Source organism: Rutilus rutilus (genome assembly GCF_951802725.1).
Source record: "Rutilus rutilus genome assembly, chromosome: 10".
In the NCBI taxonomy this organism is placed as follows: domain Eukaryota; kingdom Metazoa; phylum Chordata; class Actinopteri; order Cypriniformes; family Leuciscidae; genus Rutilus; species Rutilus rutilus.
In genome coordinates, this window is record NC_140215.1 from 32,469,542 (window position 1) to 32,494,633 (window position 25,092).

The window sequence follows — 25,092 nt, forward strand, 5'->3', positions numbered from 1 at the left end:
GACATGAGGCAATTTAGTGCAGTCTTTCATCTTGTGACACTTTACAGACTCTGCTGTGTGTTCAAGCGTTTTGAAGGCGGCGAGGCTTTGGAGGGTGGGATTTCATGCATTGATTCCAATGAGCCATTATGAGAGAGAACAGCCAAACTAACACTGGAATACAAAATCAAATTCCTTGTTTTCCCACTTAAAAAAAAAAAGAGAGGAAAATGGTCTTACAAGTGTGAGATTTATTTGGTGATAAACAGGGAAAACACACCATACATCCAATGGTTAAATCAGCACAGTTAACTGCATGCACAGCCACATTACTTATGGCCAGGACATTGCCCATAAGGGTAAGTTGGCGGTTCGGCTGCAGGCTTTCCTGGAGGCTTTCCTGGTGGTTCGGCTGCAGGCTTTCCTGGAGGCTTTGGAGGTTCGGCTGCAGGCTTTCCTGGTGGTTTGGCTGCAGGCTTTCCTGGAGGCTTCGGGGGTTCGGCTGCAGGCTTCACAGGAGGCTTCGGGGATTCAGCTGCAGGCTTCACCGGAGGCTTCGGGGGTTCGGCTGCAGGCTTCATTGGAGGCTTCGGGGGTTTGGCTGCAGGCGTCACTGGCAGTTCGTCTGAAGGCTCCGGAGGTTCTGTAGAAGGCTCCAGCTCAGGCAGTTCTGTAGAAGGCTCCGGTAGTTCGTTAGAAGGCTCTGGAGGTTCGGCTGCAGGCTTTCCTGGAGGTTCAGCTGCAGGCTTCCCTGGAGGCTTTCCTGGTGGTTCGGCTGCAGGCTTCCCTGGAGGCTTTCCTGGTGGCTTTCCTGGTGGTTCGGCTGCAGGCTTTCCTGGAGGCTTTCCTGGTGGTTCGGCTGCAGGCTTTCCTGGAGGTTTTCCTGGTGGTTCGGCTGCAGGCTTTCCTGGAGGCTTTCCTGGTGGTTCGGCTGCAGGCTTTCCTGGAGGCTTTCCTGGTGGTTCGGCTGCAGGCTTTCCTGGAGGCTTTCCTGGTGGTTCGGCTGCAGGCTTTCCTGGAGGCTTCGGGGGTTCGGCTGCAAGCGTCACTGGCAGTTCGTCTGAAGGCTCTGGAGGTTCGGTAGAAGGCTCCAGCTCAGGCAGTTCAGCAGAAGGCTCAGGCAGTTCTGTAGAAAGCTCCGGTAGTTCGTTAGAAGGCTCTGGAGGTTCGGCTGCAGGCTTTCCTGGAGGCTTTCCTGGTGGTTCGGCTGCAGGCTTCCCTGGTGGTTCGGCTGCAGGCTTCCCTGGAGGCTTTCCTGGTGGTTCGGCTGCAGGCTTTCCTGGAGGCTTTCCTGGTGGTTCGGCTGCAGGCTTCCCTGGAGGCTTTCCTGGTGGTTCGGCTGCAGGCTTCCCTGGAGGCTTTCCTGGTGGTTCGGCTGCAGGCTTTCCTGGAGGCTTTCCTGGTGGTTCGGCTGCAGGCTTCCCTGGAGGCTTCCGGGGTTCGGCTGCAGGCTTCCCTGGATGGATCCAGATAGTCAACTTTAGTCAGTCTGTTTAGAGGCATTCAGTCTCAGATACAGCACAAAACCCAAATACCAAGTTTTACTCCTCTTAATTATTAATCATGATCGTATTAATAATTTTTCGTATTAATTTTGTAAAGCCATCCTGTACTTTAAACCGTGCTATTGGCTAAATAATTTTTACATTGAGAACGATTAATTATAAAACAAGACAAACTGAAATGAGGAAGCTGACCCAAACATTAATATAACAACAAATACCTGCAAATGGATCCATACACTGATGTCCACATCCATTGCAGCAGCATTTCTCATTGTTCGGACAGTCACTGTCATAGGAACACAACTCTGCACACATTCCTGCTCCAAAATTTGTACTTGGACACTCCCCTGGCTTTGCTGTTATAGAGACACATGACAGAGAAACCACATCACTGAATACTGAATGTCTCATACGCTGTATGAAAAAAAAAAAAAATAAATAAAAAAATTCGTAGGAGGATTTACCGGAATATTCAGTCCATCTACTTCATAGTTTCACGTTTAGTTCAATGTGTTACTTGCGGTTTCTTTGCAGTTATTTGTGAAACTTACTAGCAATTCCTGAGTGAAAACATTTTTTCAGGGTTTTTTCTGGAAGACGTATAGCATGCATCAATTAAAACTCACTGAAAACAGGTGGCACACACGCGGACCCACAGGGAAATTGACAGCATTTGTGTCCTCCAGAGCAGTCTCTATCAGAAGTGCATCCTCGTCGGGAGGGCACGACCGTCAGCGTCGCCGGACACTGACCAGGCACTACAGAAGAGGATTCAAGAGGATCATTAGGGGAGACCAGGAAGTGCTGTAATAGTTTGCTTCAGCCTCACTTTATAATATTCACACATTTATCTGCTTCAATTCAAGTAGCTTAGAAATCTACCATTTTTCACTAAACTGCATCAATCGGTTTCAAAGACTGAGTGCAGATACAACCTACCCCACTGTAGTAGAGTGAATAATAGTGAAATGCTGATAGAAAGCATGGACATCAGTTAATATGTTGTATACAAATTTACTGGTGTACATCTTCAAAAATGATGCCATCCCCATGACCACCCTCTTTCTTTTAATGGCGGTTGGCAATGACCACCCTCATTTCCTTTTAAGCATTTTAATAAGCTACTCAACAGAAAACAAAACAAATATAGAAACCCACTATATATGTAAAATGCAGAGTTATCGGTTATAATTAGCTCCCCACGTTATATTGTAGGCTTATGCATTTCTTAAAACAAAAAAACCTTAAGCAAAAGTTTAAACTCAGGATTGATACAGTCCGGTAACAATTTTGCAGCCATATTATAACACTAATGTTCGTGTTTAACAGTAAACAAAAATGCCTATTAGTGATTATATGGGTTACTTGTACAATGCATAAACTTATGACAGTTTGCATATTTACACTTTGCTTATTATTAAAACTAAACCAACATTCAAAGATGAACTTCCACTTGACGTCTGTACTGTATTTTTGTAAGCAGATGTGTCTGAAATCAAATTTTGTAAGGCACTTTATTTATGCACTTCTTCAGGCTGCGTAATAAAGCTAAAAGAACTTCTCACCTAGGACTCCAGCATCTGTTGCGCTCAAACAAGCAGACAGACACAATAAAACAGCACTAAACGAGCAGTACACTTGAGCTGTCATCCTCTCAACCTGCAAAAATCTCAAAATCAACTCTGCTGGAAGATGCACTGAATTAGTGAGTCAGGAGGGGCGGACAGCAAGGACCACAAAACTACAAAGAAAAATCCCTGTTGCTGCATCAAAATATCAGCTGAGTCCCAAACCAAACGCTATCAGAAGAGTTTAAAACACTTTTTGAAAATGCGTTTTTAAAGATCCAATTGGGGGTCTGGGTAACTCCAACCCTAATGAAAATCATTTGCCTGTAGCTTTCTAATATAGCCTAATCTTGAAGACCTTGATTAGCTTGTTCAGGTGTGTTTGATTAGGGTTGGATGTCGTAATAATGACCGTAATTAGGAGATGATTGATTGTTTTTATGGCAACACTATCAACGGCAAATTAATCTGCAGTGGTCAGGTGGTACAGCGATCACGTGGTACAAGTCGGAGTTCTACCACAAGTTACAAGTTGTAATTATGACTAAACTCCTACACCTAAACTCTCCAGGAAATGGATCTCTACTGGAGACTGGCATAAATCTGCATTGATCATCAAGAAACACGGGCATGTCTATTATTTGAATCTGAATTTTTCAATTGCTGATTGATTTGAATCCATGCAAGTAATTATGAATGAAAACAATGTTTCCAGCCACTGTAGTGAATATAGGGGAATACACAGCCACGGTTATATCATAGCCAATTTAATATTGGATGGTTTCATATGGATTGCATAATCAGATAATATTTGTTCACTCAAAGCTTTCTATAGACATATTTCTTATCGTGACCGAGGCAAGTAGCCTATAGAGCAGGGGTCAGCAACCTTTTTGTCATAAAGTGCCATTTTTAAGTTTCCGAGTTCATCACTGTGCCACAACACACACATAGCCTATATATATATATATATATATATATATATATATATATACATACACGCTGTTGTGGCAAAAACAATAACTAACAAAACAGCATCAGGCATAAGAGACATCAGGATTCAAATTGTCCTTAAAAGATATTTATTTCTTGCAAGAAATGTTCCCAGTCTACCCACAGTCCAGCTGCAGGCAGAGTGAGACCCAGAGCAGAGGTTGACCAGCTACTTTATAGTGTTCTATTCAAAGGCTATCTCTTACAGCCCCCACTAAACAAAATAACAAAAGGGACCCCCACTTGAACCCTCCCCAGCCCGGGGGTCTTCTCACCTCTGAAGTCTCACACACACCTTCCAGCTGTATCAGCATCATAAAAGAAACTCAAAATACATCCAAAGAACGCATGGCATTCATTTGCTAAATCATTGAAAATAAAATACAAAGAAAAGATAAAATTTTTTCCACAACAATTCCTCCTCTTTATCATTCTCTGATAAACAATTTGGTTTCATTAACATTAGGTTTGGTCATAACAACTTTAAAAAAATATATATATATTTTTTTTTTTTCAAAATTAAAAAAAACGATTGTTTCTAATTCTGCATCAAACCCATAAATGATAAGAGTTGTTTCAAGTCTTTACATCACAGTTACCTTTCATATCTGATTTTCATATACCTGATCACTCTACTCGAACCTTGAAAGAAATAATAAAAATAATAAAAAAAAAAATTTAGCAGCAAGCAAGTAAACATTTTATCTGAAGCCGGGCTAAATGGATAAGCACTGCTACCGCATTCCCGATAAATCGGACCCTCAGGCACTCCAGTATAACTTAAAGTATAGTAAGAATAAAGGATATTATAATACCGAAAAAAACATAAATGATTATAATTTCAACTTCTGTTACTCGTACGATCTGCATAATTTTGTTCACCCTTAGGATAGACCGTACCCATTGATAAGAAAATTATCAGAATAACACATACAATCATAACACTATGTATTCAGCCTTTTTCAATTAATCACAATATTTTGTCAGGAAATGGTTTTACTTCTAAAGCTATATTTAATTAAAATCTATTTAATAAAATCTAACCAGAAAAGTTTTATAATTTGATCATTCGTTGTTTGAAATTATCCCTGACTTTTCCATTACATACCGTCTTTTTTCTTATCACCATACTTCACATTAATTAATAGATCTTCTACCTGAAAACACATTTTTCTTTGCACAAGTCAAATTATTAGATTTATATCAATACTAAGCCCTAATTTGATTCAATCAAATAAAATCACAAAACTTTTCTTCAACCATTAATTGGTCAACATTTTCTCCAGATATGTTGATCATCTCGTTGCCCCATGGATGTTCCGTTTTCACCAATATGACACTTTGCATGCCGTAGAGAGGATTTTCCACCGTAGGCAGGGGAGATATGTTTCTAGCACATATCATTGATCCCCCCCACTTTATTCTTTGCGTTGGCGTGTGGGGTTGCTGACGTTGGTTTTGTAGTTTAAGGTGAGATGCTTGGACTCAGGTCTAACACTCTTCAATCATTTTCAAATCCTTACAAGATTTTCCCTTAAATCACGATCGCACCCCCACTGGAATGAGTCATTTACTGTCTGCTGTCACCTGTGAAAGCAGACCTTAAGTGATTTTGTTAGTGACCGCTTGTCTTGTCGTCCCTTTTGGTTGTGACCTGTGGAATTTTCAACCTGAAACATATCATCTGATAATTTCTTGCTCATTGAATAGCACTCAGGGTCCTTTTCCCCTGAAAAAAACACTCAACCCACATTGCTCATGTTAACAAAACAATACAGAATCAGTTCTGTTTGATTCAATCCATCCTGACATCCTGCAAAATTAAAATTTTAAGTTAAGCGCTGCGCAAGGTTAGGCACTGTTTCTTTCTGCCACAATAATAGCCCAGGCTAGGATGTTTAGCCGTAGCCATTATTTTATTGGGCACATTCTGCCCTGATTTTGTCGGCTGTCATGCCGTGGCCTTTGTTGCCACATCTGCCCTGGCGTTTCCTGTTGAAACAATCTTTGTTATTTGCACACTTACAGACAGATCCCACCTGCGCGGTTGCTTTTAGCAAATCTGAACCCCTTAGTAAACCATATTTGGCAACTGTTATCATCCTCCTCTTGATGCACGACCCATCTCGTGCATCATAATACAATTCTCTTGCTTTTATCAGACGCTTTTATCCAAAGCGACCCACATTTCAAGGTACACATTTACATTCTTATTAGTTCTTGCTTTCCCTCGGAAATCAAACCCATGATCTTGGCGTTACAGGTGCCAAACTCTAATGTTTGAGCTAAAGGAAAACTGCAATATTAGTTCATATTTATTTGGTAACATTTGTTTGGATAAAGTTTGCTAACCCAAACGTTGTCCTTCAGCCAAATTTCCCATCTTTCTCTGCCTCTGAAATAAAAATATTACTTAAAGCCACAATTTCATCTTCTTATCAAATTGTTTTTTTAAGGCAACGGCCCCTAGTCTCACAGCGTTTCTTGATTTTCAGGCCTATTGTTTGGTCTCTTAATCAACTGTCATCTACGAACATTCTCCAGGTCATCAATTGGTCAGGTCAGGTCGTGTACACTTTGTCAACGTCAGTACACTTCGTCAACGTCAGTCGAATAACAATCTTCCCCTTTTTACAATACATAACTGTTAAGGGCTCTCTGGATAATCTGATATTTACTTAGCCTACTGTACGTGTTTGTTGCTGTCAAATTTATAACTTTTTTCTCAACACATGACTGACGGCTATCTACGACTTCACAATTCTAATTTACACATCAATACTTAAACCTGTCCAGAAAGTAAATCAAATTTACTGTACATCATAAATTACCAAAGTAATATCTAACAGACAGAGCTCGATGATCAATCAACTTAAAGCTTGTCCTATGTTCTGTGTTGTCTTCTCATCAGATTGACTCACAATCCTCAGCTTACTTAACCCATCTATAATGCTAAAACACTCTTTCCAGAGGTTAATGACACATGTATACACACTATTCAGACAGAATAGTTGTCCTAAACTAACACATACTGTACAAAACATGAATTCACACTCACACTCTTCCCTGACTATGAACCGCTCATATTTCTTATTAATATCTTTTATCTAAAAAGATTTAAATTCTAAGTGACATTCTAACCTTTTCCTGTATCTTTTATCTAATGTTTTATGGCCTATTAACCAATTTCAAAGCATGTCTGTTCATTATTCATTTGATTTTAGAAAAGTCAGCTGGATTGTTTTGGTACATAATTATTACTTTGCTTCAGCTTTCTTTGGCTGACTGATAACAGAAAGACAGACAGAGTACCATCCCTTCCTCCACTCATGCAGTCTCTTTCTCTCTCACTATAAGCGAATAATCTTTTCAACAGCCTCCTAGGACTGTAACTAAAATAATCATAGTCATAGTCAATCCTTAATAGTTCACACATGTCAAAATACAAATGTTTGACTCAAATTAGAACCATTACAACAATCTAAAATACATTATGCTATGATCTTTTCTAAGGTTATCTTTAGTTTAAATACCCAATTTACCTAACCTTTGTTTTCCAGAAAATTCTCTTGACTCATCACAAGCTGTTCTCATCTTTAGCCACCACCATATCTTATAATGGTCCTTTGTCATGTCTAATGATCTGCAGGAGTCAGAATTGACACATTAGTTCAACATCAACACAATCTCTGCATTTTTTTTCCCTTGCCCATCAGGCAACTAACATTACAGAAGTTTTTTGTTACGGTCTCCACAACAGATAATTATTAGTTCAATGGTCTCTGCTGGCTCTTGAATGCCCATTCAGATCAGCTCTTAAGCTATAATTGTCTTTTCTTCAGGGTGTTGTCCCCTGGCATAGTTGTAGACACTTGTCACGATGAAAAACAAGCCATATAATCAACGCGGTTTTCTCGTGAGTGCATAGAGGGACTCACATTTTCTGGGGCAGACTGAACTTCTCACAGCTCATCTCCCCTCTCAATGATCTGCTGATGCTGGTGGCCTCTGCCAGTCATTCAGCGCCACTCTCATACCCATCTCACATAAAAACACCTCCATCAGGAGATGCCCAGTGTTTGTGGCGTGACTTCCCCTGTCTTAGGTTGCCCTTTTGGCCAAAAAGGTCTTACCCGTCTCTGGGGTAATCACTTCGTACACACTTGGTTACCACTCTTTCCCATCACAGAATCTGTGACCGTTTTCTTCAACATAATCTGTTGTTTTCTGGAGCTTAGGAAAAGGTGCATTCAAGAGTCATCAGAGCCATTCGGACTACCTACTAGTGTTAAACATAGGGAGACAGATTAATAACAACAGTATTTAATCACTTAAAATTAGGGCTGCACGATTTATGGTATTTTAATCGCGATAACGATATCTGCCTCTCTCGATTAATTTTAAAAAATCGTCGCGATATTTGCCCGCTCGTTTTTTATCCTGAAAACGCTTTTTTATTAGACTTTTGCATTATCTTGCATTGTAAACAAGTCCCCACTAGCACTGATGTTTGTGGTTGCCAGATCTGAACATCTTAAATCTCCCAAATTACCCAAACAGAGCTTTTATCTTACATTTTATGCCCCGTGTTTTACTTACTCGGTGCAATCTGGCAACCCTGCGCGCGCGCTTTACACTGCGGAAAAAGCACAGATCTCCACAGCGATATTCAGTTTGCATGAAATTGTTACACAGCCAGTCTGTTTCTTCACAAGCCACTTGTGCCGGTTGTGTGACTAAATATGTTTCTAAATGAGTTTCGCTGTTCTATTTTTTGAAGTTTAAGTTTTTACCAGTTTTCATGATGTGAATCAGTTGAAAACGACAGCCACTGACCGTTTTCAGTGTGTATCAACAAGTAGACTATTTTTCTTTGCAGTACGAATTTGCTGAGCGATCTGGATCTGTACGTTGTCTCATTTTCAACCGAAATGTGTCGCTTAGAAGATCTAATGTGAAGACGCATCACAAAGCGCTCATCTAACGTTAAATCATGCCATTTGTATTGACTTGCTGTCTGAGGAAGTTGTAGTTGGTTAAATGAAGTCTGATGCTGATGGTTTGAAATTAACATCGCTGTCAAATCACTGGCCAATTTGGCATGTTATTATGTTTACTGATTTTGCTGGGGAAATTCGTGTAAACCAAATCTGCGCGGATTTTGCGCAAATACTCGTGCAAAACCGTTAACTGTCTCTTCTCTTTCTCTGTAGTTTCTCAAATGAGAATAATCGTGATTAATTATCGCGATTATAATTTTGAGCAAAATAATCGTGATTATAATTTTAACCATTATCGTGCAGCCCTACTTAAAATTCATTAATCATCTTAAAGGTAGCAACCTAGCTGCTTAGATTATAGTCAGTGAATTTAGATCACAATCGTACATTCAGTGTACATCTACGTCTGTAGCCGGAGCCATCGGCCCTGTTTTATGGTGGAAGCTAAAATGAGAGCTAAAAGTCTCTGGTCCTAAAATAAACAAGTCCTAAACAGTATTATTTTAAAGACTTCTTTAAAGTCATTCAGTTTTACTTCTAGAACATTTAGTACAAATTGCCCTTTGAATGGCAACGATTTCCTTTAACATCTCTGTGTCTATGATTTTCAACTGAAACACTGTGCTTTACACAGGCTCAGACAACAGCTTTCAGCTGATATTGAATGAGAGAGAGACTCTTGAGGCATTCAGGACTGGTACACTGCATTCTCATAAACTTTTAACTTCAGACTTTATCTACCATCTTTTTCAACTGTAGCCCATCTTAAGTCATCTTTTCCATGAATTACATGTATTGTAATTTAGACATAATATCCACTCAGAATGAGTCTCTGTTGCACTGAAACTGTGGCAGTTTCAGTCACAGCACATGCCAGATTCAGATAAGCAAACCTGATTTGGCCAAATCACAATCTTATCTTTTAAAATCAACATTAACAAGCCTTTGTTTAATCAAATGCCTTTTACACATTTTACATTTAGCAACTGTTAATCCTGTAACACTGCTTCTGTTTATTTTATCTTAAAGAAATAATAAGAATTATTCTAGGTCTTAATAACGTTGAAAATTTCATTTCAATTTTAGTTGTCAGGTTTTCAATTGCCATAATTTAATACCTGACTTCAATGTTTTCTCTAGGAGTTTATCAATCTGCTTCTATGATTCAACTTTTGAGGCTGCGCTCCCTGCTTGTGATAATTTTTTTGATTATCATTATAAATCATTCATTAGATTTGTCTCTCCATACCATCTAAAACCTTATCAAAGCGTTTCATTCAAGACACAATCATCCTTTTAGTGACCGGTACTTTTAAAATATTTTGCAACTCATTTAGTCTTATCCGTAATTTTACGTCAACCGGTACTTGTTATAGTTCTTTCCTTTCAAAAGGAATTCCTTACACTTAAATCTTTCAATCTTCTTACAACTTTCAAAAGTTCCAACTATCAACTTTATTTCTCCCTCATTTACTTTTACAGTCATTCAGTGCGCATACAGTCACTGAATGACCCAGCTGACTGCAATAAAACACTCTCTGTTATTCTGCCTTTTATCTTTCTAACAGCTTCACCCTATTTTGCACTTCTGAAACATTGTGTTGTATTCAGGAAATGCAAACAGAGCCATTGATAAGCAGTTCTCTGTCTTTTCTTTTACAGTCCCAGTTGCAAATTCAATTTCAATAGCTGAAACAATCTTCATCATATTAACATTGATCTACTTTCTAACCCATATTAACACAGACTTTTCTCTAAATTTGTGTCATTTTGGCACTTTCTTTGTTTGGAGCCAGTTAAGTTATTGTTTATCTTTCCAATCACAATCAAACTTTTACAAAACATCATCTGCAAATCTCTGCAGCTGCTTACAGCATTTGCTCTCTTTTATCTCACTATTTATCAGGACTGTTCAGTTACCACCCTAGACTGAATGTCTGGCCTATCCTAATTCAGTCAGCATAACAGTCTATTGCATTGCAAATTGCATAGACGAATCATTCGTGTGCTAATCCCATCAGTCTGAGTGATACTGGGACTCGAAGAGCCATTAAAGACAAAAGGTGTGTCTTGGGGCTACTGGCTCGAGCCATTAACGACAATAGGGTGAATTATAATAGAGAAAACAGCCTGGCAGAAACTGTTGATACCATTATCCTAACCTAACCTTAAAATGCTAACTTCAATGTACTCAACTTTTACTGTTATACTGTATGTTGCAAACTAAATTAAACATTTAATAAATTTGTAATCCAACAATACAGTATTAAAACTTCAACGTGTCATTAATTTCATAAACACTGGTTTTAAAAGCTTATTCTTCTATCAAATGGTTAGTTTGCAGATTCAACTTAAATCACAAGATTGTATTACAATTATTCAGTCCCACTTATTCTACTGTTTCACAGAAACCACAAGATTCTCTAAATCTTCTCAGTCTCTAAATTACACAGACAGCTATCCTAGCCGCTTGCACCTTCAACTCTTGTTACAAAAATATGGCAATCTATTCTTAAATACCCTTGTTTTCATAACATTAATACAATAAAGCACATTCACATCATTATTATTGGCAGAACATTAATTTTCATAAGCGACACGGAAAATCTAAATATTCTAAATGGGTTTCACAAAGTTTCTGATTAACTTTAGTCACACGTGTCTAGGGAAATTATCTCCAACCCATAATTTCCTTTATAAAACAATATATTTCCTTAAATGGCTTAATATCAACAAAATATCCAATCTTTGGACATTTTCTAATTTGATATTATCATCAACAACACTGATTACAAAACACGTATACATTTAACATCCAGAAGCTGGTTTGAACAAGCAAGCGCTGTTGCTGTACTCCCAGCATAGCTGGACCCTTTAGGTTCAAAAGACAATCGTTTTACTTAATAAACATTCCTTATCTTTATATCATGTTAATCCCTGTTAATCATACTCAATGCCTTATTTTTATCTAAAACTCACTTTTCATACCATTTCAACTTAATTTACCTTAACAGGCGTTCATAAATAGTTCCATGAATTCTATCTCTTACAGTACATGCCAGTTCTTTCTGCATCGAACTCTGTTCTCTTTTTATCTGCTTCTTTTCCATTCAACAATTCACTGTTTGTAAATTCTATCAAGAAAAACGTTCTAAAAACATTCTATCTTTCCCTAAATGCTAATCCTTTCTGCATTTATTTTCGTTTTCTTCTATCTTCTTCAGTTCAACAAACTACTGTCTGTTCACAGTTTTACACTCATGAACAAAACTACAACAACCCTTTGTTTAACAATTTTCCGTTTCCCAATTTCTTGCATGCATTTCTGGCTGTAATTTTTCCCCATTTTACAGAAAAACTGGTGTAGCCTATAAAATTTTGTTCAAGCTTGCTTTGAGATGACCCCATATTGGCTGATTTCTATCTCTCCTGGATTTTCCTTCGACGCGCGTCTAATAATCTGTTAAACGTCTTCAACAGATCCGATTTTGTCACCTCAAATCGGCAAGGTTTAGCAAATATGCTTCCTGTAATTACGGTCTACTCAATCTTTCCGTGAGCACTTTCTAGCGCTCGATTAATTCTGGTTCACCTAATTAATCAGGTGTGGCTCTTCCGTCCACTTTTACAAGACTTCCTCAGGTTACAGAGATTTTGAGTAAAACTAATTAATCAGGTGTGGCTCTTCCGTCCGTGTGGCTCTTCCGTCCACGTTTACGAGCTAGTTTTCGGCATAAAATTTGACTTGACTTTTGTGTTTGTGAAGCTGCTTTGATACAATCTGTATTATGAAAAGCGCTATACAAATATACTTGACTTGACTTGATTTGACAATCTCCCCCTCGAAAACCTTCTCTGCCCGTACCAAAGAGATAGTTCCAGCCACTATGGTTCACCCACAGTTATATCAAATTACACCACACAAATTAAAATAATTTTACTGTCTCTTACCCGAGATGCTTTTACTGCCACCGAGTTCTTTCTGATTCCAGTGGGTTCCTCCTGGCCCTGATAGCAGTTTTGGCTCTTCTCTCTCAATTCGGCGAGGTAAGACTAAAGCCTTTTGTGCTTTAGGGTGATCAGTCCGTCAATTCGCTTTCTCAGGACCAGAAGAAACCTCATGGAGTCCGACTTCTGACACCAATTGTTGTGGCAAAAACAATAACTAACAAAACAGCATCAGGCATAAGAGACATCAGGATTCAAATTGTCCTTAAAAGATATTTATTTCTTGCAAGAAATGTTCCCAGTCTACCCACAGTCCAGCTGCAGGCAGAGTGAGACCCAGAGCAGAGGTTGACCAGCTACTTTATAGTGTTCTATTCAAAGGCTATCTCTTACAGCCCCCACTAATCAAAATAACAAAAGGGACCCCCACTTGAACCCTCCCCAGCCCGGGGGTCTTCTCACCTCTGAAGTCTCACACACACCTTCCAGCTGTATCAGCATCATAAAAGAAACTCAAAATACATCCAAAGAACGCATGGCATTCATTTGCTAAATCATTGAAAATAAAATACAAAGAAAAGATAAAATTTTTTCCACAACAACGCACACACTCATATAAATACACAAACATTTTACATTTTCATAATGGCTTACACAGAAATAGTACAGAAATTTAAATATTTCTCTTGAAATTTGTTTTAGATTTAGATAGACAATTTAATAGTATTTATAACTCCTAACTAGAGATGCACCGATTACAATTTTCTAGGCCGATTCCGATTTCCCATTGAGTTTGACCTGCCGATACCGATTTTAGCCGATTCCGATGTCATTTTTTCTAACCACTTTACAGCCCACACAAATATTATTTTTTTCTATATATATATTTTTTTCATAAAATACCATATCAAACTGAATAATAAAAACAAGTTTAAATGGGTACATTTTATATAAATATTTTTGAGTCTTCATTTTCTTTTCTGACATAACCTAATCCAGTTCTTGTTAAAACACACTAGACATGCACATTCTGTGCATTTTGGGCACTTTTGTTTGAAATCATATTTATTTTGTTCATCAAAAGTGTGCTTTCACTTTAATTGAGCGTGAGCAGCGCAGACAAAATAGACTCGCTTCATTGCTCCTGTGGGGCGCTCACGCGCTGCTCCTGCTCGCGGTGTGAATGCACTCATTGATTAACATGCACGGCGAAAAAAAAATATTACACGTGCACGTGTGATGCTGATGTTGCGCGATGTTAATCATGGGGAGCCCGAGTGCATTTGACCGGCATAAAATCGGCATATGTCAGCCATGACCGGCCGGTCGCCGGTCATGGCCGATCACGTGAAAATCGGCCAATTCCGGTCACCAGCGGATCAATCGGTGCATCTCTACTCCTAACTTAATAAAATACGCTTTTTTTACTATGAGGAATTATTACATCAAAATGTAGATCTGTGTGCAGGTAGACTACTTTATCTGAATGAAATACATACACTTCTCTCGCATGTGTTGCTTGTGTGCCAGCGGGCACGCGTGCCTTACCCCTCATTTACACTGCACACATCTGCGGCGCATTACGGCTGCGACACGGCTACCGGAGCTGATCGCGCCCATTCTAGTCAATGCTTGTGTTTACACCGGCCGCGACGCGGCGCGTTTCAGAAGCTTCCCAGAAACGGCTCTCCGCGCCGCTTCGCTAAATATAGGCGCCTAGTCTATTTTTGACGGACGCGCGTCCAAGTCGCACCGGAAATACAAAATAAAAGTTAAAAAACACTGTCAATTTCAAAATAAACACCATGTGCAGACTCCCAATTGTATTGCACACCAATATATCCTTGGTAGAAAGCATAGACTGTAAGGTAGAAACCCCCAAAATCAAGAAAAACCACGTCGGACAGGCAAATCACGTGGTCTCACGCATCCAGTCGCTTCGCTTCTGAAATGCTCCTGGTGTGAGTTGGCACCGTGTGGTGGACGGAATAAAACCTTGTCGGAGCCGTAATGCGCCGCAGACGTGTGCAGTGTAAATGAGGGGTTAGGTTGCCGACCCCTGCCATAGAGTTTTGGTTAATTTCTGTGACGGAGACCGAGACGGCAGAAAGCGCACCCTGTTTGTTTTCTTTATTTTACAAAAGCACAACATTTAATTGTTATTGTGAGTGTACATAAATAACTAAAAGTTTGTTCGCGTTTGTCGAACGCTAATTTAACATGCCCGAAATAAAATCAGATTTTAGAAGAATTTGTAGCACCACTCGGACAGGTGTGCCAACACTTATTTATAAACTAACGACGTCTTCACCTACACAAAAACCTGCTCACTTCAGGCTTGAACAGAGATGTGGGTTGCCCAATTTTCTGTGTTAGAGAAAAAAAAGCAGCTCGTACAAAGCTCCTGGATGTCACAATTCCTGTCGCAAATAGACAAGGAGCCACGTAGTCGGCAGGGTTCGAACCTGCGCGGGGAGACCCCAATGGATTTCGAGTCCATCGCCTTAACCTCTCGGCCACGACTACTCCCGCCAGTGAGTCACATGCTATTTTCATTTCTGGATTTGAGCATCAGAGAACACCGGGGCCAGCTATCAATGTGGATCAATGTGAGCAGCAGAGGATCAACCCGGCAAAAATATTGTGTTGGCAAAAAGGAGTTCAGCGACGTCTTCACCTACACGAAAAGACTGCCATGATCCGGATTTGGACTGGGGATGCTGCCCGCACAACGCAGAGTACTAAATGCTATACAGAGAAAGCAATCTTTCCACTCGCCCCGGGCCTGCACATACAGTGTCAACGGCAAGCTTCAGCTCAGTTCTCTCAAAGTCCCCCACCACCGCTTGCTCAGACAGTAGGGACTTTAAGCAACGGCCTCTGGTGGAACGGCAATGGCATTCTGTCGTTCTATTGCGCACGCGCGAAATTAACTGCTACCTCGCGACGTTCTACTGTAACCGTCTACTACGGGAGAACAGCTGATTTGCCGTAGTCGTTACTACATGACAGATTAAGAAAGTTAATGTTATGTTTTAGGTTATGTGGCATTGTAATCGTTTCTGTATATCATTAAATGCCAAAAGCAACCCTTCTCTTGCTCAAAAATCACTTCCTTTTTTTGTATTTTGTTTGATGATTAAATTACCCCTACGCCGTCCTCTTTACTGTTGCTTAGTGATTTTTGCGCTCTTTAGCTACGGCAGTTAACGCTTACTTCCGGCTGCCGTTGCCGTTGCCGTTCCATCAGCAGCTGTTGCTTAAAGTCCCTAGTAACCAGTGTTGGGAAGGATACTTTCAAAACGTATTTCGTTACAGAATACAGAATACATGCCCAAAAATGTCATTTGTAACTTATTCCGTTACGTTACTCAATCTGAGTAACGTATTCTGAATACTTGGATTACTTCCACATTGAATTGCATTTTATAAGTGTTGGCCATCAAATCCTGCTTAATAAACAGGCCTGGTGATGCGGTGGTGATGCGTATGCCAATAAAGCACCTAAAAGCTGTCACAAAGAACCAGCAAAAGTAATAATTATGAATAGCCTATGTCAAATATAGAAAGGAGATATTTTAATTGTTTATTAATAAACAAGTGTTTTCTTTGTCAGTGTCGGTTACAAAGATGAAGTTGACGATGCTGACTCGTGATCTTCGCAGTAGCCTAGTGAACGCGCCAGAGAGAAATGCACATTTCATACGGATTACATGCAGAGAGCAGTTCTTTCGTGTTGAATTGTTCTGTTTAAAAGTAGACATGTCTGTGAGGCAAGTAGGGCCTTCTACCTTATACGCGCCCATTTCACACATACTCTGTGTGCAGTGCGTATGCGGTGCAGGAGCAGCACGCGCTGTAGTGCTTTCACATATGCTGCGTTTGCAGTGCGTAACTGATCCGTGGCTGTACCACAAACACATAGGCCTACACAATATTTGTATTTCAAATCCAGAAGTTATCAGCAACTTTTATTTTTAAAAAAGTTTTGTCACCGGTGCAATTCTCTTTGTAGCCTACACATATACACTCTTTAATAGACGTATTCAAGTTTAAACAATTTAAACAACGTATTAATCAATGCATTACTTCTATATAGATTATATATTAAGTTGTTCAAGCAAGTGGTAACATATTTAACTATGTAGGCTCCTTATATTAAAAATGCAAACATTTTAAATTAAAACTTAAAATTGACAAACACAGCCGACTATCATGCCTTTTCTTTTAGCATTTAAATTTAAATACAATAAATCTTGCATGCCACAAATAACTTGTTTTTCAACCTCCACGAATCAGACGAGTGTTGTTCATTATTTCGTCTTGTTTTCATTGCTTTACCCCGGTCTTAAAGTAAAAAGATGACTGTGAAAAAAAGCAGTACTTAATTAAAAACATTAATGGTGGTATTACTAAATTTAGTTTTATTTAATTTAATTAAATGCATTTATGGTTAAATTACTACATTTTCAGCTCAATCTGTGTTCATTTTGACCACGAAACATGTGCTGTCACTTTAATTCAGCGTTTGCAGCACAGCAGAAATAGACTCGGTGCGGAAACGATCGCTGCACTGCTGTAGCCTATACGCACCGCAACTGGAACGGATAAACGGACTGCAAACGCGTGCAGGGTGAAAGCTCTAAAAAACGAAAACGAAATTCACTTTAAAGAAAGGCTTTGTGTTTCTGTTTGAGGTCTCTGTGAAAGTTTTAAAGCAGTCTTTTAGTGCTGCTTTCAGAGCGCTCACGTCCGTAACGGAGAACTGTCACGACCATTGTTTTTTTCCTCATGAATGCGAATACGAAAAATTAAATAACATGAATATTTTATGTTCTGTGGAGAGCCTACCCTTCTTCATCCGGTGAGTAGTATTACTTTTGGTTTGCGCAGTGTAATTCACAGAATTACAAAAAAACAAAAAAAATGTTGCCACCTAAAAGTTAAAGATTTTTTTATTCCCTCATATTAAATATAAAACGCATGTAGACCGATATTTTTCTAATGTCTGGACTCCTTTATTAAGGGAGTATGGATAAACGGACGTTTCACTATTGTTATTAATTCATTTTCTGAGAATTTATATTTCAAGTTTTGACTGCAAATTTCACGTCCATAACGCTGGAATTGACCGATTAAAAAAAATGATCTTCAACTAGTTTTGTGGTGTAGGTCTACGTATTTGAAAAAAACTTACTTTAAGATGTTTCTTCAGGTTGGAGGTGGAGTCTTTGGACGCTGAAAGGAGGTTGGTTGCTGGCAAGCAGAGGTTGCACTGCACAGTTATATTTCGTTCTCTTGTGAAATGCTAATGTGAATGTGAATTTCCAAGATAGAAACGTATTCTTGCCCTGGCTCTGTTGTTTCGGCTCCATCTCTACCTCTAGCTCGCGCTGCTCCTCTTCCGACTCCATTGTGACTGATCACGCAAACCACACATTTTTTTCGTTTTCATATTGGGGCATCTGGGAAATGCATGGAGTTGCCTTAATTTATTTAGAGAGTGAATAAACTCGTGAAACAGAGAAGTATCGTCATGTAATAAATTGATTTCAACGATGTAACTGTATTCTAAATACCAACTATTTAAATTGTAACTGTAACGGAATACAGTTACTCATAATTTGTATTCTGAATACGTAACGCCGGTACATGTATTCCGTTACTCCCCAACACTGCTAGTAACCAAGCATTACATCTTATCTTGAAGAGGAAGACCATCTCCCTCAAAGGTTGGGAAGAGCACAGCAAGAGATTAGGGGAGGTCTGCAACAAACCTTCACCCGAACAGGGACTTGAACCCTGGACCCTCAGATTAAAAGTATGATGCTCTACCATTGGAGCTAACCGGGCTTTTGCCAGGGAACAGCCACCCTTGGGATATAACAGCACTTTCTCCTTAAAGTGTTCATGCTTTGTCAGCTTAAAGTTTGTGGCATTAAAGGATGAAGACCACAATTTATAAAGGGACGAGAGAGATAGGTTGCTCCTTCCAAAGCTAGGAACACTGACATTGAAAGAGTGATGATCTGGGCCTTTTGAAACGATGCCCACTTCAGGCTTGAAAAGAGCCCAATTTCCTTGTTAGAAAAAAAAGCAGCTTGTACAAAGATCCTGGATGTCACAACTCCTGTCGCAATCAGACAAAATGACAAGGAGCCACGTAGTCAGCAGGGTTGGAACCTGCGCGGGGAGACCCCAATGGTTTTCAAGGCCATCGCCTTAACTTCTCGGTCACGACTACTCTTGAAAGTGAATCAGTGATAGTGGTAATGAGTCACATGCTATTTTCTTTTCTGGAAGTGAGCAGCAGAGGACACCAGGGCCAACCATCAATGTGGATGTGAGCAGCAGAGGATGCACTCAGCTAACATATTGTGTTGGCAAAAAGGAGTTCAACGATGTCTTCACCTACACAAAAACCTGCTCACTTCAGGCTTGAAAAGAGATGTGGGTTGCCCAGTTTTCCATGTTAGAGGAAAAAAATGCAGCTCGTACAAAGATCCTGGATGTTACAGTTCCTGCCGGAAACAGACAAAGAGCCACGTAGTCGGCAGGGTTCGAACCTGAACGGGGAGACCCCAATGGATTTCAAGACCCAAGCAGGGACTTGAACCCTGAACCCTCAGATTAAAAGTCTGATGCTCTACCGACTGAGCTAGCCTTAGAGTTATGTTATCCTCAGCTTAAAGTTTGTGGCATTAACCCCTTACCAGACAGACCCAATTTTGGCAAGTGGGGCATACATTACATACCCAAAATAAAAAGTCATTCTGAATAGACACATAACCAACATATATTTAGAAAGCCAACTCTTGACAGTTTACAGTTCAAGACTCAGAATTAATCAGACTCTTATTAATATTGAGATATAAAAACAAAAAATATATATTAAGAGTGTATGTATTAAATGTATAAACATATTATGTGAATGCAGTATAACAACTTATAACCACAACCACAGTGTAGCCACTGGTGTGGTCATGCTTCATTTCAAATCTGAGGATGATATCTCTAAATCTATGAATTGTATATACATTTTCTAAGATGATGTCAGGGGAGTTTTTTAGAGAAGGCTGATAAGATGCTAATCAAATATGTTATTGCCCATTTACAGTCTATGACTAATGTCTGGTGAGGAGAACTGGCCCATTCATGCTTTATTGTAGTCAATGGACGAACCTTTGACATCTCTTTATTCTGGCATTATGGCTTGGCCATCTACGCTTTACATATTGCCTCACATTTACCCATTCATACACCGACGGCGGTATCAGCCATGCAAGGCGCCATCCAGCTCGTCAGGAGCAGCTGGGGTTAGGTGTCTTGCTCATGGACACCTCGACAGGTGGAACCGGGGATTGAACCACCAACCTTCCGGTTTGTAGACAACCTACATGAACCACTGAGCCACTCCAGTGTGAAACTGTCATCGGTGCAGTGTGCACACAGCAGCAACTGAACGTTACCCCAGATAGTCGTGCGGTGTGAAAAGAACAGTGACCCGACTACTCTGAAAATTGTGCAGTGTGAACTCGGCATTACAGGCATTCAGAACTCATTTGGTCGCAGGTAACTAAAGGGATCATCTGTTAATAGGCTTGAAGTTGCAACTTCCTAAAATGACCACTAGAAGACACAATTTCACTAAAATGCTTCAGAATGCAGAAGACTATTAGTCAATAGGCAATACTGGTTGAAACTTCACATCCTATAGCAATCAATAATAGAATTCTTCATCCAATCATGGCATTTTGATTCAGACGTTTCCATGTCAACAGCGAAATGAATCTGCATCAGTCAGGTGGTACAACTAGAGCACTGCAAGTTGTTTACATTCATTATCACTGTAATATTATGCATTGTAGACATGAGGCAATTTAGTGCAGTCTTTCATCTTGTGACACTTTACAGACTCTGCTGTGTGTTCAAGCGTTTTGAAGGCGGCGAGGCTTTGGAGGGTGGGATTTCATGCATTGATTCCAATAAGCCATTATGAGAGAGAACAGCCAAACTAACACTGGAATACAAAATCAAATTCCTTGTTTTCCCACTTAAAAAAAAAAAGAGAGGAAAATGGTCTTACAAGTGTGAGATTTATTTGGTGATAAACAGGGAAAACACACCATACATCCAATGGTTAAATCAGCACAGTTAACTGCATGCACAGCCACATTACTTATGGCCAGGACATTGCCCATAAGGGTAAGTTGGCGGTTCGGCTGCAGGCTTTCCTGGTGGTTCGGCTGCAGGCTTTCCTGGAGGCTTTGGAGGTTCGGCTGCAGGCTTTCCTGGAGGCTTTCCTGGTGGTTTGGCTGCAGGCTTTCCTGGAGGCTTCGGGGGTTCGGCTGCAGGCTTCACAGGAGGCTTCGGGGATTCAGCTGCAGGCTTCACCGGAGGCTTCGGGGGTTCGGCTGCAGGCTTCATTGGAGGCTTCGGGGGTTTGGCTGCAGGCGTCACTGGCAGTTCGTCTGAAGGCTCTGGAGGTTCGGTAGAAGGCTCCAGCTCAGGCAGTTCTGTAGAAGGCTCCGGTAGTTCGTTAGAAGGCTCTGGAGGTTCGGCTGCAGGCTTTCCTGGAGGTTCAGCTGCAGGCTTCCCTGGAGGCTTTCCTGGTGGTTCGGCTGCAGGCTTCCCTGGAGGCTTTCCTGGTGGCTTTCCTGGTGGTTCGGCTGCAGGCTTTCCTGGAGGCTTTCCTGGTGGTTCGGCTGCTGGCTTTCCTGGAGGCTTTCCTGGTGGTTCGGCTGCTGGCTTTCCTGGAGGTTTTCCTGGTGGTTCGGCTGCAGGCTTTCCTGGAGGCTTTCCTGGTGGTTCGGCTGCAGGCTTTCCTGGAGGCTTTCCTGGTGGTTCGGCTGCAGGCTTTCCTGGAGGCTTTCCTGGTGGTTCGGCTGCAGGCTTTCCTGGAGGCTTCGGGGGTTCGGCTGCAAGCGTCACTGGCAGTTCGTCTGAAGGCTCTGGAGGTTCGGTAGAAGGCTCCAGCTCAGGCAGTTCAGCAGAAGGCTCAGGCAGTTCTGTAGAAAGCTCCGGTAGTTCGTTAGAAGGCTCTGGAGGTTCGGCTGCAGGCTTTCCTGGTGGTTCGGCTGCAGGCTTCCCTGGAGGCTTTCCTGGTGGTTCGGCTGCAGGCTTCCCTGGAGGCTTTCCTGGTGGTTCGGCTGCAGGCTTTCCTGGAGGCTTTCCTGGTGGTTCGGCTGCAGGCTTCCCTGGAGGTTCGGCTGCAGGCTTCCCTGGAGGCTTTCCTGGTGGTTCGGCTGCAGGCTTTCCTGGTGGTTTTCCTGGTGGTTCGGCTGCAGGCTTTCCTGGAGGCTTTCCTGGTGGTTCGGCTGCAGGCTTCCCTGGAGGCTTCCGGGGTTCGGCTGCAGGCTTCCCTGGATGGATCCAGATAGTCAACTTTAGTCAGTCTGTTTAGAGGCATTCAGTCTCAGACACAGCACAAAACCCAAATACCAAGTTTTACTCCTCTTAATTATTAATCATGATCGTATTAATAATTTTTCGTATTAATTTTGTAAAGCCATCCTGTACTTTAAACCGTGCTATTGGCTAAATAATTTTTACATTGAGAACGATTAATTATAAAACAAGACAAACTGAAATGAGAAAGCTGACCCAAACATTAATATAACAACAAATACCTGCAAATGGATCCATACACTGATGTCCACATCCATTGCAGCAGCATTTCTCATTGTTCGGACAGTCACTGTCATAGGAACACAACTCTGCACACATTCCTGCTCCAAAATTTGTACTTGGACACTCCCCTGGCTTTGCTGTTATAGAGACACATGACAGAGAAACCACATCACTGAATACTGAATGTCTCATACGCTGTATGAAAAAAAATAAAAAAAAAAATCGTAGGAGGATTTACCGGAATATTCAGTCCATCTACTTCATAGTTTCACGTTTAGTTCAATGTGTTACTTGCGGTTTCTTTGCAGTTATTTGTGAAACTTACTAGCAATTCCTGAGTGAAAACATTTTTTCAGGGTTTTTTCTGGAAGACGTATAGCATGCATCAAATAAAACTCACTGAAAACAGGTGGCACACACGCGGACCCACAGGGAAATTGACAGCATTTGTGTCCTCCAGAGCAGTCTCTATCAGAAGTGCATCCTCGTCGGGAGGGCACGACCGTCAGCGTCGCCGGACACTGACCAGGCACTACAGAAGAGGATTCAAGAGGATCATTAGGGGAGACCAGGAAGTGCTGTAATAGTTTGCTTCAGCCTCACTTTATAATATTCACACATTTATCTGCTTCAACTCAAGTAGCTTAGAAATCTACCATTTTTCACTAAACTGCATCAATCGGTTTCAAAGACTGAGTGCAGATACAACCTACCCCACTGTAGTAGAGTGAATAATAGTGAAATGCTGATAGAAAGCATGGACATCAGTTAATATGTTGTATACAAATTTACTGGTGTACATCTTCAAAAATGATGCCATCCCCATGACCACCCTCTTTCTTTTAATGGCGGTTGGCAATGACCACCCTCATTTCCTTTTAAGCATTTTAATAAGCTACTCAACAGAAAACAAAACAAATATAGAAACCCACTATATATGTAAAATGCAGAGTTATCGGTTATAATTAGCTCCCCACGTTATATTGTAGGCTTATGCATTTCTTAAAACAAAAAAACCTTAAGCAAAAGTTTAAACTCAGGATTGATACAGTCCGGTAACAATTTTGCAGCCATATTATAACACTAATGTTCGTGTTTAACAGTAAACAAAAATGCCTATTAGTGATTATATGGGTTACTTGTACAATGCATAAACTTATGACAGTTTGCATATTTACACTTTGCTTATTATTAAAACTAAACCAACATTCAAAGATGAACTTCCACTTGACGTCTGTACTGTATTTTTGTAAGCAGATGTGTCTGAAATCAAATTTTGTAAGGCACTTTATTTATGCACTTCTTCAGGCTGCGTAATGAAGCTAAAAGAACTTCTCACCTAGGACTCCAGCATCTGTTGCGCTCAAACAAGCAGACAGACACAATAAAACAGCACTAAACGAGCAGTACACTTGAGCTGTCATCCTCTCAACCTGCAAAAATCTCAAAATCAACTCTGCTGGAAGATGCACTGAATTAGTGAGTCAGGAGGGGCGGACAGCAAGGACCACAAAACTACAAAGAAAAATCCCTGTTGCTGCATCAAAATATCAGCTGAGTCCCAAACCAAACGCTATCAGAAGAGTTTAAAACACTTTTTGAAAATGCGTTTTTAAAGATCCAATTGGGGGTCTGGGTAACTCCAACCCTAATGAAAATCATTTGCCTGTAGCTTTCTAATATAGCCTAATCTTGAAGACCTTGATTAGCTTGTTCAGGTGTGTTTGATTAGGGTTGGATGTCGTAATAATGACCGTAATTAGGAGATGATTGATTGTTTTTATGGCAACACTATCAACGGCAAATTAATCTGCAGTGGTCAGGTGGTACAGCGATCACGTGGTACAAGTCGGAGTTCTACCACAAGTTACAAGTTGTAATTATGACTAAACTCCTACACCTAAACTCTCCAGGAAATGGATCTCTACTGGAGACTGGCATAAATCTGCATTGATCATCAAGAAACACGGGCATGTCTATTATTTGAATCTGAATTTTTCAATTGCTGATTGATTTGAATCCATGCAAGTAATTATGAATGAAAACAATGTTTCCAGCCACTGTAGTGAATATAGGGGAATACACAGCCACGGTTATATCATAGCCAATTTAATATTGGATGGTTTCATATGGATTGCATAATCAGATAATATTTGTTCACTCAAAGCTTTCTATAGACATATTTCTTATCGTGACCGAGGCAAGTAGCCTATAGAGCAGGGGTCAGCAACCTTTTTGTCATAAAGTGCCATTTTTAAGTTTCCGAGTTCATCACTGTGCCACAACACACACATAGCCTATATATATATATATATATATATATATACACGCACACACTCATATAAATACACAAACATTTTACATTTTCATAATGGCTTACACAGAAATAGTACAGAAATTTAAATATTTCTCTTGAAATTTGTTTTAGATTTAGATAGACAATTTAATAGTATTTATAACTCCTAACTA

General features: G+C 40.3%; 2 protein-coding genes across 2 annotated transcripts; both read right to left on the reverse strand.

The window, feature by feature from the left end:
• Positions 1–210: 210 nt before the first annotated feature.
• On the reverse strand, positions 211–3,432 carry LOC311298520 (uncharacterized protein). The gene is made up of 4 exons (XM_084421525.1): positions 3,050–3,432; positions 2,111–2,242; positions 1,703–1,840; positions 211–1,435 (listed from the first exon to the last, which is right to left on the reverse strand). The coding sequence occupies exons 1-4, from the start codon at positions 3,132–3,134 to the stop codon at positions 309–311; spliced, it is 1,482 nt and encodes a 493-aa protein (XP_084277651.1). The 5' UTR covers positions 3,135–3,432; the 3' UTR covers positions 211–308.
• A 17,638-nt stretch (positions 3,433–21,070) lies between these two features.
• Positions 21,071–24,345, reverse strand: LOC311298521 (uncharacterized protein). The gene is made up of 4 exons (XM_084421526.1): positions 23,963–24,345; positions 23,024–23,155; positions 22,623–22,760; positions 21,071–22,355 (listed from the first exon to the last, which is right to left on the reverse strand). The coding sequence occupies exons 1-4, from the start codon at positions 24,045–24,047 to the stop codon at positions 21,169–21,171; spliced, it is 1,542 nt and encodes a 513-aa protein (XP_084277652.1). The 5' UTR covers positions 24,048–24,345; the 3' UTR covers positions 21,071–21,168.
• Positions 24,346–25,092: the final 747 nt, after the last annotated feature.

Bases quoted from the DNA above. Each gene is read 5' to 3' on its own strand.
- LOC311298521 (XM_084421526.1), bottom strand. From the start codon at position 24,047: ATGACAGCTCAAGTGTACTGCTCGTTTAGTGCTGTTTTATTGTGTCTG. The intron at 23,156-23,962 runs GTGAGAAGTTCT...CCTCTTCTGTAG, and splicing joins AACAGATGCTGGAGTCCTAG to TGCCTGGTCAGTGTCCGGCG. The intron at 22,761-23,023 runs GTGAGTTTTATT...TCTCTATAACAG, and splicing joins GTGTGTGCCACCTGTTTTCA to CAAAGCCAGGGGAGTGTCCA.
- LOC311298520 (XM_084421525.1), bottom strand. From the start codon at position 3,134: ATGACAGCTCAAGTGTACTGCTCGTTTAGTGCTGTTTTATTGTGTCTG. The intron at 1,841-2,110 runs GTGAGTTTTAAT...TCTCTATAACAG, and splicing joins GTGTGTGCCACCTGTTTTCA to CAAAGCCAGGGGAGTGTCCA. The intron at 1,436-1,702 runs GTATTTGTTGTT...GGATCCATCCAG, and splicing joins GTGTATGGATCCATTTGCAG to GGAAGCCTGCAGCCGAACCC.